The following is an 18,351-nucleotide window of genomic DNA, read 5'->3' as shown; positions in this document are numbered from 1 at the left end:
GAAATTCATCAGGTTACTACATTATCAAAGTTATATTATATCATATACAGCATATCATGAGTGAACATTAACTTCAACTAGGTTTTTTGTCTCTGCTGAATGGAAAATGTTAAAGATATTGTTAAAAGGTGAATGTGGAACTGGGAAAGTCAAATCCTATTGAGATTATGTCAAATTATCATCCAATTATACAATTAAAAGGGTAATATATTTTTTATCCTATTACTTTACCTGCCAGATTAACTTCTTTTCCAGCGGCCATCTGTTCGGTAGGTTTCGGCACTGAGTTTTCTGCCCCTAATGGAGACCATTTAGGTCATATTGAAATTCATTAGGTTACTATATTATCAAAGTTCTATTATATCATATACAGTATATCATGATTGAACATTACCTTCAACTAGGTTTTTTGTCTCACTGAATGGAAAATGTTAAAGTTATTGTTAAAAGGTGAATGTGGAACTGGGACAGTCAAATCCGATTGAGATTATTTCAAATTATCATCCAATTATACAATTAAAAGGGTAATATATTTTTTAACCTATTACTTTACCTGCCAGATTAACTTCTTTTCCAGAGGCCATCTGTTCGGTAGGTTTCGGCACTGTGTTTTCTGCCCCTAACAGAGAACATTTAGGTCATATTGAAATTAATCAGGTTACTACCTTATCAAAGTTATATTATATCATATACAGCATATCATGAGTGAACATTACCTTCAATTAGGTTTTTTGTCTCTGTTGAATGGAAAAGGTGAAAGTTATTGTAAAAAGGTGAATGTGGAACTGGTACAGTCAAATCCTATTGAGATATGTGCTTGTTGTCAATGGAATGTTTCCTCAAAAATAAGTTAATGTATTAGCATGTATTAGCATTTCACCCAGAGATCAGAATGAAACAGTTACCTGCCGGCCCCTGTGCTAGCTCAGTTTGATTCGAAATATAGACACAATCATGTCAACATAAAATCAATCATGGTTTATGTTGTCATAACTCATCTCACACTTAGTTTATTTATCACACAGATCAGATGAGATACTGTTATTGCACTTTTGGCATGACACATTTTAGAGGGTAAAGAAATGTATTCTCCCTATTACTTAATACCTTCCAGATTAATTTCTATACCAGCTGCTATCTCTTCAGTAGTTGATATCTGTTCTGTGATTTCTGCCCCTAGCAGAGCACATTTAGGTCATTACCCGCAATTCATTACCTTACATATTTAAATTTATACTAAACTAGACATCTAAATGATGATCAAAGTTATAATATTATTTCATCATGATAGTTAACAACCTTCAATTGTTTTTTTGGGCTCTGTTGAACAGAGTAGGTAAAAGTTATTGTAAAAAGGTAAATTGTGGAACAAGGAGAGTCAAATCCTATTGAGATATGTGCATATCATGCTTCGTGTCAATGGAATGTTTTCTAGAAAATAAGTTAGTTGCATGCATCTTATGATAGCCTTTCACTCAGTTTGATCTGAAATATAGAGACACAATTGTCAAAATAAAATAAATCATTGTTTATGTTGTCTTAACTCAAATTTCACTCTTAGTTTATTTATCAGATGAAATACACTACCTGAACTGTTTCTGGACTTTTGGGATGAAGACCACATGGACCCTAAAAGATACAAACATATTATTGTTTATATATTTTATGGACAAAATATTTTATGACAAATTTCTCTATAGGGTCATTATTACTGTTATATTAGTGTTTGTGATGTAATTATAAGAGCAAGATATGACTGAATACCAGATACCTCTTCGTTTGTACAGAATGACAGAGCACAGAGCACCGATGAACAGAAACAGGACCAACAGGACCAGAGTCACAATGAAGGCTTCTTTGGAGACTCCTGCACAGAGACCCAACATGGATAAAATGCCTCTAAAGCTCTCAAGACATGACATCATCAGAACACCATCACAGTGAAATTAATTAGCAAAAGCAATCTGTAGACACCTCTTCAACCTGTTCATTCTCCTCCTCTAAAGTAATGTATGTGTGGGATGGGGAGAGAGGGATCTGATTGTGGGTAGGCTGTTTGTGTAGGAGACTAACTCACCAGGTACAGCTGTAGGAGCTGTGTATATATGTGGCAGAATTCTGCCCTCTCTCTTCGCCTCCTCAGACGAAGAGACTGTACAGGAGAGCCAATTGGAGTATGAGGGAGCATACAGCAGCCAACTACTGACACTCACCAAGCCCTGAGGATCTGATACAGAAAGATGGGGAGGGGAAATCAAAATATTCACATTGACTTACACAAAGTAGTCAACTGAAAGTACACCACAACCCAGGTCACATTTTTTACCCAAAACACAGGTACTAGAACATTTGTGTCAGCAGAACAGAGACAGTGTGAGGAAGTACCAAAATGTAATTACCAGAAGTGTTGAGTACTTCTTGTCCATTTATGATCTCTGTCCCATCTTTGTTTCTCCAGGTGAGTTTAGGTTGTGGTGACCAGCCCACTGATGAACAGGTAACGTTCACCTGACCTCCTCCTCCTCGTCCTTCAGCTACAGAGAGAACTGGTTCACTACCTGTCACTGATGGACAGATAAGGGGGGACAAGCAACAACTATTAAGACACAGATAGAATGACAGAATAAATTGGAAGAATACAAAATATGTATTTTACAATTTAGTGTTAGATGGTTCCTCACTCTGAAAGTAGTCTATGGGCCAGAAGAAACTATAGTTACCGGAGTTGTAACACCAGTTCTATGAGTGGAGCGGAGCCCCATAGGGGAGCTCTGCTCCTATTGGTTTACCCCGCTGCCTAGGCAGCGAACAGCCTGAGACAAAATTATGCACACACCTGCAGCCAATAGGAGTACAGGTGTCCCTATAAGAGGGGACGCTTCCCCTCAATCAGCCTCCCGAGATATTTATCTTCAGACTGAAGTCCTATGGGGCTCCGCTCCACTCATAGAACTGGAATTACAACTCCGGTAACTATCGTTCTATATCGTGGAGCTCCGCCCCATAAGGGAGCTCTGCTCCTATTGGTTTAAGGCGGAGCGCAACGCTCCAAAATGTACTCCCTGCCGAGCCCAACACTTCCCACTTGAAAAGGTCGGGCCTAGCAATGGCTGCGACCAAGTCCCACAGTACTGTGACACACTGTGTCACAAAATACTGTGTCCTCTGTACAAATCCGCCCCAGCTAGTCCAATGGCATTGCCAATGTCTAGTGGGCAGATAACCAGAATATGAGCCATACTAATCTGAACCAGCAGATAGATGGTACCTCAATATCCTGTTAAAACAAAACCAACCACTAATGGAATGACACAAAGTGTCACTCTACACTGTGTATTCGGTAATCCGCCACACTCAATCTATGGAAACCCAAAGATTAGTGGGTAGACTCCAGAACATGAGTCATACTAATCTGAACAAGCAGATAGATGACGTCACAATTCCGTCAATATATATGACCGGTCTAATAGTAATGTAAACAAAGTTACAAACACTATTTCCCTCATCATTCCGCCCCAACCCAGTTATGCACTGGTGAGCAGGTCACAATACATTACCTCTACTGTACTGATAACCTCAGTCAGGAGTCATGGCTCTCTCATAGAAAAAAAGCCGACCTAATGGGAACCCTGCCCCCTGGTCCAGCATTTTTTTTCTCTTAGTTCAAGTCCTTCCATCAGTTACACTGAGTACAGACTGAACCAGAGAGTTAGAAGACATATCTAACAGGTAGAAATAGATAAAAGGAGACGGTGACGATCAAGACACCGCTGCGCAATTATCCTCTACACCTGTTCCTCTGAAAAAGGTAATAGAAGCCGCTACTCCACGAGTGGATTGGGCTCTTCTACCCAGAGGCAATGGCCGCCCTGCAGCCTCATAAGCCGTCTCAATGCCTTACAAAGCCAATGAGACAGACGCTGTTTAGAAAGTGGTCTACCGAGTGCAGCCGCACCGTGACACACAAAACAGCTGAGGCGATGACCTAATTGCCGCGTTGCGCTCCACGTAGCGCGGCAAGGCGCGCACTGGGCACAGGCGATGGAGCCATTCCTCTCTCCTCTCAACATGGTGAAAGGGAGAGAAGGCCCACAGCTCTACGATCTGTAATCTATATGAGCGCTTAATAACTGGCAAGGCACTCGGGTCTCGTCGAAAGAGCGTACAAATCACTGACACGTTAAGCAGTGGTCAAAGCGAGCAACAGTGTCATCTTCAAAGATAACATCTTAAGGGGAATTTGATTCAATGGCTCAAACGATGGCTCGCAGAGCGCTTCGAGTACCAAAATCAAATCCCACTGAGGAAGCGTGGCTCTAGGCATTGGCCTAAGCCGCCGCGTTCCCAATAGAAAACGTTTCACAAGAGGGTGGCTGAAAACAGTGTCTCTGCCAAACCCTCATGACAAGCCTAAATCGGCGCCGCAAGCACCTACATGGTGGCGGGTGAGCGCTGCTTATCACATAGGAACTGTAGTAAGGAGAGTATGCTCTCGACCTGACAGCACACGTAGTCCACATTTTCTGTGACACAACACTGTGAAAAAACATTCCATTTACTGGCATAAGTCTCAGCGGAACCACGGAATGGGCCGACGACATGAGAACCAAGAGTGACATGACCGAAAGCGCCTTTACCGTGTGATTCAGATAAAACCTTGGTAGGGCTAGCAACAGGGCAGCCCGTCGAGGATCCGAAATTCGAGCCCTCATCGTTACAGTGTCTAGCTGTATCCCCAGATAGACAATCTGATGACTGGGCCAGGGCGCGCTCTTTTTCCCAATTCACAGCGAACCCCAGACACGTGAGATGAATCACTGTCTGTGTCGTGTGTGTGATCGCCAGCTCTGCTGAAGGGGCGAGAACCAGTAAGTCGTCTAGGTAGGCTAAAACCCTTATCCCCTGACGACGTAACCGTGCTATTGCCGCCTCCACACATTTGGAAAACGTGTGAGGTGCCAGGGCGTACCCGAATGGCATCCTCATGTATTAGTACGCCGCCCCTGGAAAAGCGAAAACGCAGAAACTTCCTGTGACGCGGAGGTACCGGCACATGAAAATATGCGTCCTTCAGGTCTATGCTCGTACAAAAGTCTCTCCTCTGGACACATTCCAGCAGACGTTTTGTCGTCAGCATTCGAAAGGGCCGTTTGGCTACGCTCTCGTTGAGAACGCGTAGATCCAATATTGGCCACATTCCCCCCGTTCCTTTAGGGCGAATATAGCCCCCTGTTCCTTTGCTCCCGAGGAACTACTGTGACTGCCTCCTTCGCCAAAAGTTCCGTAATCTCTGTAACGAGAGCGGCAACTTTTCCCGGCGTTTTCATCACCATCTCCACCACCCCACTGAATGGGGAGGGATCGGGTGAAATTGGATGGCATAACCCTTCTCCAGCGTCCGGTCTTGCCAGTGGGAGAGGGTACAGCTTCGCTGCCACTCCCAATAATGCTGAGAAAGCGGAACAGTGCGAAGCTGTGGTGCATTCAGTAGGAAGGACCTGTATTCCTCTACGGCCGTCGCCGCCGCTGTTCCCCGACAGTGAAGTGGTGGAACAGCCCAAGGCGGGCCTCTCATGAAAGGGAGAGGAAACATGAGCGGGTTCTGAGAGAAACGGGGGCGCTGACACGTTGGTTATACTCGTAACCTCGTTGTCCCAGCCCTCCGTGAACGCAGCACGGGTCTGAATTGCACTGACTGAGGCGCTCGCCTGAGTCAGAGCGCCGTCTCCCAATAGCGATTGCGTCATCATTCCAGTAACTGGCTGTGTACGCAGGCTACTATGTGAATCCTGTACCACAACACTCCTAGGAGTCTATGTGTGTAAGGTTTTTATGAGGTATAACAAGGCGGCTCATCAAAGATGTCTGCCTTGTTCCCTTATTCACACGTGCCTCATGTGTATGCTCAACTACGCACCCGTAGTGGGCTGTGCTACACTCAGAGTGGTGAGGAGGAGAGAGAGAGAGAGAGTAAAGGCACCTGAACGGTTTCGGGTGTATCATGGAAAAGGGGCTGTCTTGTGACAAAGTCAATTGGAGCCAACTCTTTATTAGACACACAACACGCAGTTTCCTCCAGTAGGGTGGGGGGGGACAGTGGGCACAGTGACACAAGGCGCTGCGCCGTCTTCCGTTTTCTCCCCCTCGCCATGTCATAAACGGCGTCTCTTCTGGCCGCCCTTCGGGTGATGCCAGGATGACGCTTTAATGACCTCTCTCGCCGGCGGAATGGTCGGCACCTCTTGCGCTGCAGGAGGGGCGGGGCCCGCTCCCTTGCTGCTGGAGGCCGCCGTCTGACGCCGGGTACGACGCGGAGCAGTAGCGAGAGTAAGGGCCGCCCTCCATCATGTTGGAGGGAATGGGGGACAGCTTAATCTCCAGCCGCTTAGCAGCCATCTCAATGAGCCCTAGAAAATCAGAGCGCAGAGAGGCTGTGGCGTAGGACGGGCCTGCTGAAAATTCAGAGCCCGTGTCGTCATCACCCAGGGATGTAAATGACCTCACACTTTCCTGAGGGAAAAAGGGGTGTTAAACGTCTGGGTCAGAGTAATGGATAGTTCCAATAGAATACCCATTTCCTCCCCAATATTCCTGTCATCTCCTGAGTCAGCGCCCTCAGATGATGCCTCAGAAGCTGAGGCTAGCACCGATAACACGTCCTCTAGAGGGATATCCTCCCGAAAAAATGACCATCGCTGCTTCCTCTCCTTTAAAGAAAGGAGGGCGCAGCTGGCGCATAGTGGGGGATCTATGAGGCCACTCCAAGCATGCTGTGATCCTAAGCACACAAAACATAAGTTGTCATGGAGGAGCAGCGACATTGGGCGTGGAAAAACTCCTGGTGTGCTCATTTAGAGGACGACGTCGAGACTTGGAAATCGGCGACGGCTTTCTCGTCCTGAGTCTTGTCTTCTTATCGGCTTCTTCAGTCTAGTCCAGTCGCTGAAGATAAAGGGAGGCTGATTGAGGGGACGCATCCCCTCTTATAGGGACACCTGTACTCCTATTGGCTGCAGGTGTGTGCATCATTTTGTCTCAGGCTGTTCGTTGCCTAGGCAGCAGGGTAAACCAATAGGAGCAGAGCTCCCCTATGGGGCGGAGCTCCACGATATAGAACTGTATTCCATGGTTTGGTTTTCTTTTAAACGACCACGACAAACTTCAGCTAACTATAGCCACCGCTAGCTAACATTCAATAGGAGTGATAGGGGCATCCATGACATGTTCTAAATGTCATGGCCAAACAACTCAAATCAACTTTCAATTATTTCGTTTGAAGTTACTTAAAGGTGGTTTGCCCATTTTGTTTACATTAAACGGATGCCTCTATCGCTTCCAGAGATTTTTTATTTTTTGGGGGCGGGGCTATATAAGGCTAAAGTCAGCTGAAGTTTGTAGTTGGCTGTACCCCTAATGCAATTGTAAACTGAGAGGTGGCAAATGTAACTGCCTTTTTTTTTTTACTCTGTGGTACCAAAGACTCCATAACGTGTCTCAGGTGCTTTGGGGGTGACACCACAATACACAGTTTCACCATCAATTTGAGAGATAACCCTTACCATTCACTGTGAGGAAGACACTGGCCTTTTCATACCACTGGTCACTGGTGACTCGGCATATATACTCCCCCCTGTCTTCCTGTGTGACCCTCTCCAGTCTCAGGGACACATTCCCTCTCTCCAGCCCCCCAGTTAGAGACACCCTGCCCCTATACTGGGGGTCCACAGGGGCCTCCTGGATCTTGTGATCTTTGTACAACAAGGCAGGACTGTGGAAGTTACTGGAACGGTACCAGCGCACCTCCAATGGCTCTGCATTGAAGAGAGGTGAGACTTCACAGAGTAGAGAGACCGAGGAGCCAGACAGGGTCGAGGTTGGACCATCAGGGACAGTTAAGGTGAACGTCACCGGGGCTGGAGAAGGAGAGACAGGGGAGAAAGAGGGCGAGAGAAAGAGAGGGTGACTTATTTGTGCTCGACTCCCAGGGCCAGTTTCCTGGACACAGATTAAATTACTTTTTAATACCGTGTCCAGGGAACCGTTTCCTTTTAGTTACTAATGTAATTAACAGTGTAAACATTCTCACCAGGTTGAGCTGCTCTGATGGGTACTGTGAGAGCAACCAGTATCAGCACCCTCAGACACAACCCTGCATAAAAGATAAAGGACATCACAATGACATTATCACAACTTATTATTCAATGGCGCTGGAGGAGATGGCTGGCGTTTTACTGGCTCCTAACCAACTGTGCTATTGTGTGTGTTTTTTCTGCATTGTTTGTAACTTATTTTGTACATAATGTTTCTGCCACCGTCTCTTATGACTGAAAAGAGCTTCTGGATATCAGAACATTGATTACTCACATCGAACTGGACGAAGATGTTTTATTTAACAAGTCGGACGCGAAGGATTTACTGCAGACACCGGACCAGGCCCAAATCCCTGTCATTCGCATGAAGAGAAGACGCCGATACAGGGGACGCAGATCCGGGTGCCTTGTGAGAATTGGTCGGCGAGTGGGTAACCCGCCTCTAACCAGCCGTCCTATTGGCCAACGTGCAATCATTGGAGAATAAACTGGATGAGCTCCGTTCAAGACTATCCTACCGACGGGACATTAAAAACTGTAATATCTTATGTTTCACCGAGTCGTGGCTGAACGATGACATGGATAACATACAGCAGGCTGGGTTTTCCGTACATCGGCAAGACAGAACAGCTGCCTCTGGTAAGACAAGGGTTGGCGGTCTGTGTCTATTTGTCCATAACAGCTGGTGCGCGAAATCTAATATTAAGGGAGTCTCAAGGTTTTGCTCGCCTGAGATAGAGTATCTCATGATAAGCTGTAGACCACACTATTTACCAAGAGAGTTTATCTATATTTTTCGTAGCCATCTATTTACCACCACAAACCGATGCTGGCACTAAGACCGCACTCAACGAGCTGTATAAGGCCATAAGCAAACAAGAAAATGCTCATTCAGAGGCAGCGCTCCTAGTGGCCGGGGACTTTATTGCAGGGAAATGTCATCACGAGTTTTAATGACTCCAACCTAAGTGTACTAAACGACTTCAACTGTACATACAGTATCAAAGTATCAAAATATTTTACCAATAAAATTAAAACAATTGTCATAATGATTATGCCCATGTTGACTCCAAAGCTTCCCACAGACTGTATGTCCTTTGGGTGGTGGACCATTCTTGATACACACAGGAAACTGTTGAGCATTAAAAACCCAGCAGCGTTGCAGTTCTTGACACACTCAAACCGGTGCATTTGGCACATACTACCATACCCCGTTCAAAGGCACTTACATCTTTTGTCTTGCCCATTCACCCAATGAATGGCACACATAAACAATCCATGTCTCAATTGTCTCAAGGTGTAAAAATCATTCTTTAACCCATCTCCTCCGCTTCAGCTACACTGATTCAAGTGGATTTAACAAGTGCCATCAATAAAGGATCATAGCTTTCACCTGGATTCACCTGGTCAGTCTATTTCAAGGATCATAGCTTTTCACCTGGATTCACCTGGTCAGTCTATGTCATGGAAAGAGCAGGTGTTCCTAATGTTTTGTACACTCAGTGTATATTGCATGGTCAAATCAGATCCCGCCTTTTGTCTCATATGTGTAGCTATTAGGTTAATTAGCAACCAGAGGAAGATGAATGAACAGACAGAGCCTGTGATTCTGAACTTTGGACTTTCAGACATTGGTTTTATATTTGTACTACTGCTACAGTATATTCATTAACTAGCCACACTAGCAGCCATTTTAGAAAAGTAGAAGGGGGTAGAAGAAGCATAACCTTTTTCAATTACGAGGTAACTGATAACTGAAAACCTTTCATTTCAATTTTAACTCATGTTTCACTGGCATGATGGTAGTCATAAGTCATATCAAATGCATTTGTACCTGAGTTCATGGTGCCTCTCGTTCGATTTCCATCAAATGTATCCTCAATGTAGGGATCCTCCGATGATCCTTGTATACTCCCTCCCTTAATATTGAATTGTAGTTTCACTTTCCCTTCTCTTGCAGAGCCTACATTGGTTACTGATTGACAAAAGGTGACGTTCCAGGACGTCACTACGCATCTCAGAAGACTGCTATATCATATTGATGTGTTTCCAGAGATTTTAAACACTTCTCCAGGCGTTGTGAGATCTGATAATATGTGCAGCGTGACCGTGAAAAAGACGACCTGGAAAGCCATAAAATCTGTAATGTTCCTACCAAAAAATACAACTTTGTCACTGTTCTTTGTTCTCTTCTATCTTTTGTCCAATGTTACTGAACGTGGCCACTTGCAAGTCAACCATGTAGCAAATCAGCTGGTGTGGCCTTGGACAGCGATATCCTGAAAACTCTATAATTTTTTACAACTAAACTGACAGACCTAGTATCACTCTCTCACAGATCACTCTCACACGAACGCGAACACACACACACACCTTTAAATGTAGTAGGATTACATTTATTTGTTAGGTCATGATGGACAATTTCTGAATTTGTATTTGGCAAACATGTGGAAGAGGGACCTTGATGTGGCATAATAGAACAAACTGTGTTTATTGTGTGATTGACGTTTCGGTTCAGGCAGTAGATGATCTACATGATGATTGACATGTCCACACATGTAACCACAGGGGAAATGAATCAATGGTGTGTGCCCCATCAAATAATCCCTATAACTGATTTTTTTCCTTACACTCAAACTCTGAACACCAAAGAGATTATGAAAAAAAATACATACCAGTGTAGAACCCTATAAATAAATCAAAATAAATAGAAGGGAAGGCTCTGATAAATAGACAGTTCTGTGCTCACCTGCTATAGATTTTTTCAGCCTCATTCAGCCAATGACAACGCGCCAACTTCTGAATATTCAGTGCAATCTTTGCATCGACAACCACGCCCCTTTCAGCAGGAGAAAGGAAGCTGCTTTATCGACCTGAAAATCTTCCCCTAGAAAGGTACATTTCGAAAGCATTCCCCTTGATTTTTGTTTTCTATTACATGTTTTTAATGGCCACTAAGATACTAAAACCTATGGAACGCAAATTAATTCTGCAACTACTTGCTGCAATCTAACGTTATAGCTACTATGCACCTTGTTGTTCGCCATCTAGATAACGTTAGCTAGCTAGCAAGCCTGTTTCACACCGAATGCAAACAAGTCAGCAAACGGCTAGCTAATGTAGCTAGCTAGTTCGCTTCCTTGCTAAGAAGAGATTAACTGGCTATGAAATGCGCAGTGATCAACGAATTCGTTGCAATTACAATTTAGGTCACCAGCTAATTAGCTTTGTTTCCATTCATTTTACTTTGTCTGAAGCGAGATGTCATTTCGTCGACCTTTGGTTCGGTAACTAGTTAGCGAGCTACAGTTAACTAACGTTAGCTTAGCTACCTAGCCAACTAGCTAGCTAGTACAGTGTTTTAAAGATAGGTTACGACCAGATGAGGTACTGACTTATTGTGCAAAGCTCCCCGCTAAGCTGATGTAGGTAGAGAAAACAGAGGCACTGTTGTGACAAATGTGTGAAACCAGCTGGGGTTGTTGGCTTACTAGCTAGCTAGGTAACCTAAGGTCTGGGTCATTAAGTAAGATGTTTACAAACGTCAGTGATCCACTGACAACGTCATGACAGCCTGGTCCAAATCTGTATGAGTTAAACAACATTCCTCTATCATTGTCATGCCAAACCCAATTGGCCATACAGAACATTCAACAAGACTTGCATGGCACGCAGTCTATTCTGGACCAGGCTAGACTGACAGTGTAGTTGAGGAATGTCATACATGATGAACATAAGACCATGACTTTCTCTTCCTAGCTCTCGGGCCCAGCCCACCAGTAAAGCTGTATAAGCACAGGGTCGACGGGACGGACGGAAGCGGCGCATCGTCGTACGGGGAGGTCCGCAGTGACATTACGATGAGCTACAAACCCATCGCCCCTGCCCCTTCCGGCTCCAACCACACCCCGCCAGGTTTCTGCCGAATGTCAATCGGTTATTTTGTGTCCACTATCCTTGCTATCAAGGGTGCACCAATAGAAACATAATTTCTATGGATGCACCCTCTACACTACCCATCTTTGGTTTGGTCTTCACCCATCTTACTGAACTCTCTACCCTACCACAGTGGATTCCATTCAATAGATAAGACTAGCGGTCCTATCCCTGCCCAGAGACTAGCCCAGGGAACACACTACACGTCAACGGCCAACCTGAGTGTCATATACTACCAACCATAATGTAACAATCCCTCTCACCTGAGAATGAATGCGCCACCGATGCCACGCAGCCTTTATGCCCCTGCCTCCCATTTTAAAGATGATGTTAACTAGTCATAGGTGATGTTAACTAGCCATAGGGCGCTTCAGTGCGTCTGAATTTTCTCTTTCCTCTGCCTAGGCTCCAGTGTGCCCTCCCCCTCACTCCCCTCCTCCTCCAACTTCAGACCGGCGTTCAGTGATTTCGGCCCGCCGTCGATGGGCTTCGTTCAGGTAGGACAGAACAGCCTGACTCATCTCCAACTGCTTTAACTAATGCCTATGATACTTTAGAAAGTCATGTTAAATATGATGTGATGTCATTCAGGGTATTATATCAATAGGGTCCAGGTATCACTAACACATACAAAACAGATTTGATTTGTTGGCGAGTATGTTTATTTGCATAACTCGTCATGGCAATTATCCCTCTGTATCTCCTCTTCTGTACGATATAAAGGGACTATATCTTGCTCAGGATCAATAGGGAGTTGTAGTTGCTTTTACTCTTTTCCAACATATACCTTTGTCTCTTATCCCCCTCTCTCTCACACACAGCCAGTGAAAGTGTCTCAGGGCTCAACCTACAGCGAGCTGCTATCAGTCATTGAGGAGATGAGTCGTGAGATCCGCCCCACCTACGCCGGGAGTAAGAGCGCCATGGAGAGGCTAAAGAGAGGTACTGCAGCCTGACCGGCTAAACGCCTAGGCTACAAATATCCTCACAAAGCTTGGAGCAAAGGTTGTGGTTGTATTGACATAGGGTGTTTATCGGTACTCCATAACTTACTTTCCTTTTCCCTAACCACAGTGCACATACCCAGCAAGCAGACAGTAAGCATATGAATATTATATGCGTAAACACAGCAATAATAAATTAACATAAGGCAGTGGGTGAAAGCAATGATCAACAATGCATGGCAGCATCAGAGCAGCAGCAGCAAACATAAATCTTAGAAATAAGCCAAATAGTATGTTACAAGGCTTTCTGCATTCAATAAAACTGTCAACAAGCTCAGTCATCCAGTCAATCAATCATCAAAGTTTAAATCCACCAAATTCAATTAGCAAAATGACAGCAAGTCCAATCCGACATTAATTGTTCTTTAAATTCATAGATGGTAACGGAATTACGCAGAGACTCAGATTTCACTTTAAAATGCATACTAAACAAAAACCATAGTTTTATGGTTTGTTAAACTTTGAAATCAGTGGTTTTTGTTTGGCATACATTTTAAAGTGAACAAATCGGAGTCAAGTCGTAATTCCATTATCGTGGAATTGCCCAAATGCAGGACACATCAAAAATAATGAATTAACCAGTACTTGGTGATGAAAGGTAGTCCTAGTTCTTCAGTATGTGAGATGGTCAGTCCAGAAATCCCTATTCCAAGGCTAGTAATCCCAAGGAAAATGTTTCTCTTATGAATAATTACTGATGTAAATACTTTTCAATGAACCAAACAAACATTTTACCCATGCTTCTCACACCACGGCCATTTTGCTCTTTACTCACATTATCTGGGATCCTTGGGACGTCCCTACCCTAAACCCTAACCGTAACACATTTGAACTTCAATTGGGTGACATCAGAGTTAGAGTCCCAAGGATCCCATTTAGACTTTTCCCTATTCACATGGCACCAATACTTAGTGACAGGTTTTTACCAATCAACGGAATGCCCCCCCCCAAAAAATGACTAACGCTAAAAGGTCAGAAATTATGACATATCTTACACAGGTAGGCCTACTTATTCCATATGAGTTTACCTGGAAATACATGGATTTCAATTCACATTAAGGTTCAATGTGGAGACAGTATTATTCTCCACACATGAAGTAAAAGTTATAAATCCCAACTTGTGATGTTTTTCATCTGTCTTCTAGGTATCATTCACGCGAGGGCACTGGTCAGGGAGTGTCTGGCAGAGACGGAGAGGAGCGCTCGCACATAACCCTTTGCAGAATCCCTCGTCTCTGTATAGGCCTCATCTATGTGTCCCATCTTTGTAATCCTGACCTTTGTCTGTATCGCTCCACTGAACTTGTAACCTTCCCTTGTTCCATATAGTCTCTCACATCGCTATGGGGTGTGTTCAGAATGTATAACACATTTTTGCAGTTGTAGGACAATTCGCTCTCAGAACATTTTGTAACATATTTCAGTTTCAGAGGCACCACGAGGGGCTGGTAAATATAGTCTCATCCTGGTAGTCCAGTTCAGTGGGGAGCGAAGTGATAGTGTTGTAAAATATTTCTGATAGATTATTGAAAACTATGCCCTAATGAAATGTCTATGTAATGAGGTTCATACTCTGAATCTTTCTCTTAGCTGCTATGCTGACACCACTCTACAACCAAAGGTTCAATTCAACATTGTTTTACAGTAAGCTGCAAGCAACACTTAAGCCTTGTTCACACTGCAGGCCTTAATGCTCAAATCAGTTTTGTTTTTCAAATCCGTTTTGGAATACTGAGTGTCCAAACAGCAAGTTAAAAGTGACAATCGGATGTGTGTTTGTTCAGACAGCAGTCATTTGCTGACATGACTATGCTAGTTGTCATGGTATTGACGGGTGTGTGCACGGTGGTGTAGGCTGATTGGTGGTGGTGCTTGTGCTTCCTATCACTCAGAGGTTATGTAGCAAGCTAAGGTGACAATGCCTGCAATGGACATTTCCCAGTTGCTTTGAATGTTCAAAATCATAGTGTAAGAACACTTTTAAAGCCTAAAAGGATAAGATAATCCAACTTTCAAAACAAGTATTGTTTGGCTAGCCACAGCAGTCAACTAACTAGGTAGCTGTTTATCTTTCTAGCACATTCACTAATTTGTTTGTAAACAATTAACAAGCTAGTTAGTTACCACATTCTTGTCGAACTGTCAACAGAGTAGCTAGCAAGCAACAAGATATGCCAAATAAGTCAAAACACTTCAGGGCAAATAAATCAGATTTGACCATTCAGACAAGTCGCATGGCCAGGAATCAGAATTGTATATGACTTCAAACCACCTATGAAGGTGGGTTGAAATATCCTATTCAATGTGCTATTTGGCTGTTCAGACTACAGGAAAAATAACAGATTCTAATCGGATATGCAAAAAAAATGGATTTGATGTGAACAAGGCTTTACAGCATCTTGAATATACCCCGTTCTCTGTTCCACATGCTACCACCCTACACACATTTTCTGCTGTCATAGCACACTATTTGCCACATACAGTCAAGCTTTCCTTGCCCTTCATCTACCACCAATTAACTATTACCTACTCCCTACACACCTGAAATCAGTTTTGTTAGTATGGCAATTTTATAAACCCAATTTTTGCAGTTCTGTACTTAAAAATGGAATAAAATGGTGATAGAAAAGTTTTCCAATTAAAAGAAGTGAGCGTTTGTTTCATTTGTATGTAGTGCACAGGAGGTTGGTGGCACCTTTAACTGGGGAGGTCATGTCTGGAGCACAAAGAGTGGAATGGTATCTTTCCATGTGTTCAATGCCATTTCGTTTGCTCTGTTCCAGCCATTATTATGAGCCGTCCTCCCCTCAGCAGCTCCCTGTGATGTAGTGCATATAGAAAGTCTACACGTCCTTGAACTTTTCACATTTTGTTGTCAGTTTCTCAGTTTCATGCATTTAAATAAGAATTTTCTTCCACTTATCTACACACCTTCCTCCACACTTTAGGGGAATTTTGGTGTGAAGAAAAATATAAAAAAATACCATAATTGGACAAGTCTCCACCCAAGTTAATACTTGGTGGAAGCAACTTTGGCAGCAATTACAGCTGTGAGTCTGTTGGTATAGATCTCTCCCAACTTTGCACACCTAGATTTGGCAATATCTTACAATTTTTTACAAAACTGTTCTAGTTCCTCGGGGGAGCGTTGGACAGAAATCTTGCCACAAATTTTCGATTGGATTTAGGTCGGGCTCTGACTGGGCCACTCAAGGACTTAACCTTTTTATTCCTTAGCCACTTCACTAGCTTTGGCTGTGGGCTTCTGCCCCAGTTTCAGCTTTTTTGCAGAGGGCAGCAGGTTTTCCTCAAGGACTTACTGTACATTGCTCCATTCATTTTCTGTTCTATCGTGATAAGTCCTTGACGATGAGAAACATCCCCATAACATGATACTGCCACCACCATGTATGTGCCTTCCGGAGACACTTGAAACCCCACCTCTTTAAGGGAATACCTGGGATAGGATAAAGTAATCCTTACCCCCCCAAAAAAAAATAAACATATTGTAAAGTGGTTATCCCACTGGCTATAAGGTGAATGCACCAATTTGTAAGTCGCTCTGGATAAGAGCGTCTGCTAAATGATGTAAATGTAAATGTGTTGGGTTTGCGCCAAATGTAACGCTTTGCATTTAGGCCAAAAAGATCAATTTTAGTTTAGTCAGACCACAAAACCTTTTGCCACATAGCCACAGAATCTCCAGTGTTTTTTGCATACTTCAAAACTGATTTGAGGTGGGCTTCCTTGAGTAATGGCTTCTCTCTTGCCACCATACCATACATTACATATTTGTGGAGTGCTTGGGATATTGTCTCATGCACACTGACCAGTCTTGGCCATAAAAGCCTGTTGCTCTTTCAAAGTTGCCATCGGACTCTTGGTATTCTCTCGGATCAGTCTCCTACTTGCTCAGTCATCCAGATTGGAGGGCAGCCTGATCTAGGCAGGGTCTTGGTGGTGCTATACACCTTTCACTTATTAATAATCGTCTTGACCGTGCTCCAAGGGATATTCAAGGCCGGTTTTACACCCATCCCCTGATTTGTCCCAGAGTTCTTTTGAAAGCTCATGGTTGAGTGTTTGCTTTGCAATTCACTACCCACCAGAGGGAGCCTACAGGAACTGCTAAATGTATCCTGAAATCATGTGAATCACTAGAATTTAACACAGGTGGAGGCCAATTAACTTGGTGTATGATTTTGAAGGTGATTGGTTACACCGGAGGTAATTTAGGATTGCTATTACAAGTGAGGTGGACACTTATCCAATCAAGCTATTTTAGTTCACAATTTATTTATTTTCACATGTACATTGTGGGGTAGGATGCAAAGATCAAAGGATTTTTTTTAATGCATTTTAATTCCAGGCTATAAGGCAGCAAAATGTGAAGGTGGTATAGACCTTCTATAGGCACTATGTGAGTGTGTGGAGATCTTGGTGAAGGCCTTACACACCACTTTGCACAATGAGGCCTAAGTAAGTGTGGGTGAGTACCACTATGAACACAGCAGTAAGAGTTGCACCTCTTTATTTGGCTTCTCAGTCACAACATAACAGCAAAAGATGGCTGCAAAAAGCGTTCCTCGCTGTCCCGCCGTAGACATTTTATAGAAAGCATGATAAGTAGCCTGGTTGAACACTGCTCACCAAGGAAACAATGTTGAGTGTAGCGTTTACTCTGCTTTAACCAGGCTAGATAAGAACACCCATTTCATTCAACTGACACACGAGTCAAGTCATGGTGACCCTTAGATACAATTTTCAGGGACAAATGAGTTAAATGCTGGTATGACGAGCTGTGTCAGCCGTTTGATGTGCAAATCTATGAAAATGGGCCCTACAGAAGAGGCTCTCTTGACCTTTTTACTTGATGCTTGCCAGTCAGTCAACGCCCCGGTTCCAATACCATCTCTAGCCCTTCGGTGACTAGGCCTCCAATAGAATAAGTGGAGCCTCCGCCATATTGCCTTCCCTATCCAGTCCTTTCAGTTCATTGAACACAGACCGGGAAGGAGCTAGGGGCCAAAATGATGGCCACTATCCCAACTACACTCACTGATGCCAATGACTTGGCAAATCATTAGCTCGGTTCGACTGACCAAAAGGCAAGTGGGGTTGGGATGGTGGTTGAGTTGAGGGCAAAACAGTCCATTACAAATGTCCTAGCTAAAAATATACAGGATTACAAAGACACAGATTAGCAAATGAAATGTAATATAGTAATAATAACATAACAATAATAGATACAAGTGAAGATAAGAGTAAATAACTTGGATAGAGTCATATGTAGAACATTAATAGGGGTAAATAAGAAAGGG

The 18,351-nt window shown here is 43.6% G+C and overlaps 2 protein-coding genes across 2 annotated transcripts in view; one reads left to right on the top strand and one right to left on the bottom strand.

Annotated features, from left to right (window-relative positions):
• LOC121563500 (ribosome-binding protein 1) overlaps positions 1–10,055 on the bottom strand; it is a 63,518-nt gene extending 53,463 nt beyond the window's left edge. The window contains exons 1-11 of the mRNA XM_045215781.1: positions 9,925–10,055; positions 8,087–8,149; positions 7,560–7,913; positions 2,400–2,564; positions 2,078–2,227; positions 1,772–1,867; positions 1,588–1,629; positions 717–737; positions 554–619; positions 232–297; positions 72–95 (exon numbers count right to left, since the gene is read on the bottom strand). Of these exons, the coding sequence (XP_045071716.1) occupies positions 72–95; positions 232–297; positions 554–619; positions 717–737; positions 1,588–1,629; positions 1,772–1,867; positions 2,078–2,227; positions 2,400–2,564; positions 7,560–7,913; positions 8,087–8,149; positions 9,925–9,934 (1,057 nt within the window). The 5' untranslated portion in view covers positions 9,935–10,055. The remainder of the gene's footprint in view (positions 1–71; positions 96–231; positions 298–553; positions 620–716; positions 738–1,587; positions 1,630–1,771; positions 1,868–2,077; positions 2,228–2,399; positions 2,565–7,559; positions 7,914–8,086; positions 8,150–9,924) is intronic.
• An 833-nt stretch (positions 10,056–10,888) lies between these two features.
• Positions 10,889–14,952, top strand: LOC121560389 (cyclin-dependent kinase 2-associated protein 2). Its single transcript, XM_041873382.2, has 5 exons — positions 10,889–10,985; positions 11,850–12,005; positions 12,432–12,523; positions 12,848–12,968; positions 14,176–14,952. The coding sequence occupies exons 2-5, from the start codon at positions 11,951–11,953 to the stop codon at positions 14,241–14,243; spliced, it is 336 nt and encodes a 111-aa protein (XP_041729316.1). The 5' UTR covers positions 10,889–10,985; positions 11,850–11,950; the 3' UTR covers positions 14,244–14,952.
• Positions 14,953–18,351: the final 3,399 nt, after the last annotated feature.

The sequence above is a fragment of the Coregonus clupeaformis genome, unplaced genomic scaffold (assembly GCF_020615455.1).
Source record: "Coregonus clupeaformis isolate EN_2021a unplaced genomic scaffold, ASM2061545v1 scaf0513, whole genome shotgun sequence".
Taxonomy (NCBI): Eukaryota; Metazoa; Chordata; class Actinopteri; order Salmoniformes; family Salmonidae; genus Coregonus; species Coregonus clupeaformis.
The sequence above is the reverse complement of the archived record's forward strand: the minus strand, read 5'-3'. Positions and strand labels throughout refer to the sequence as shown.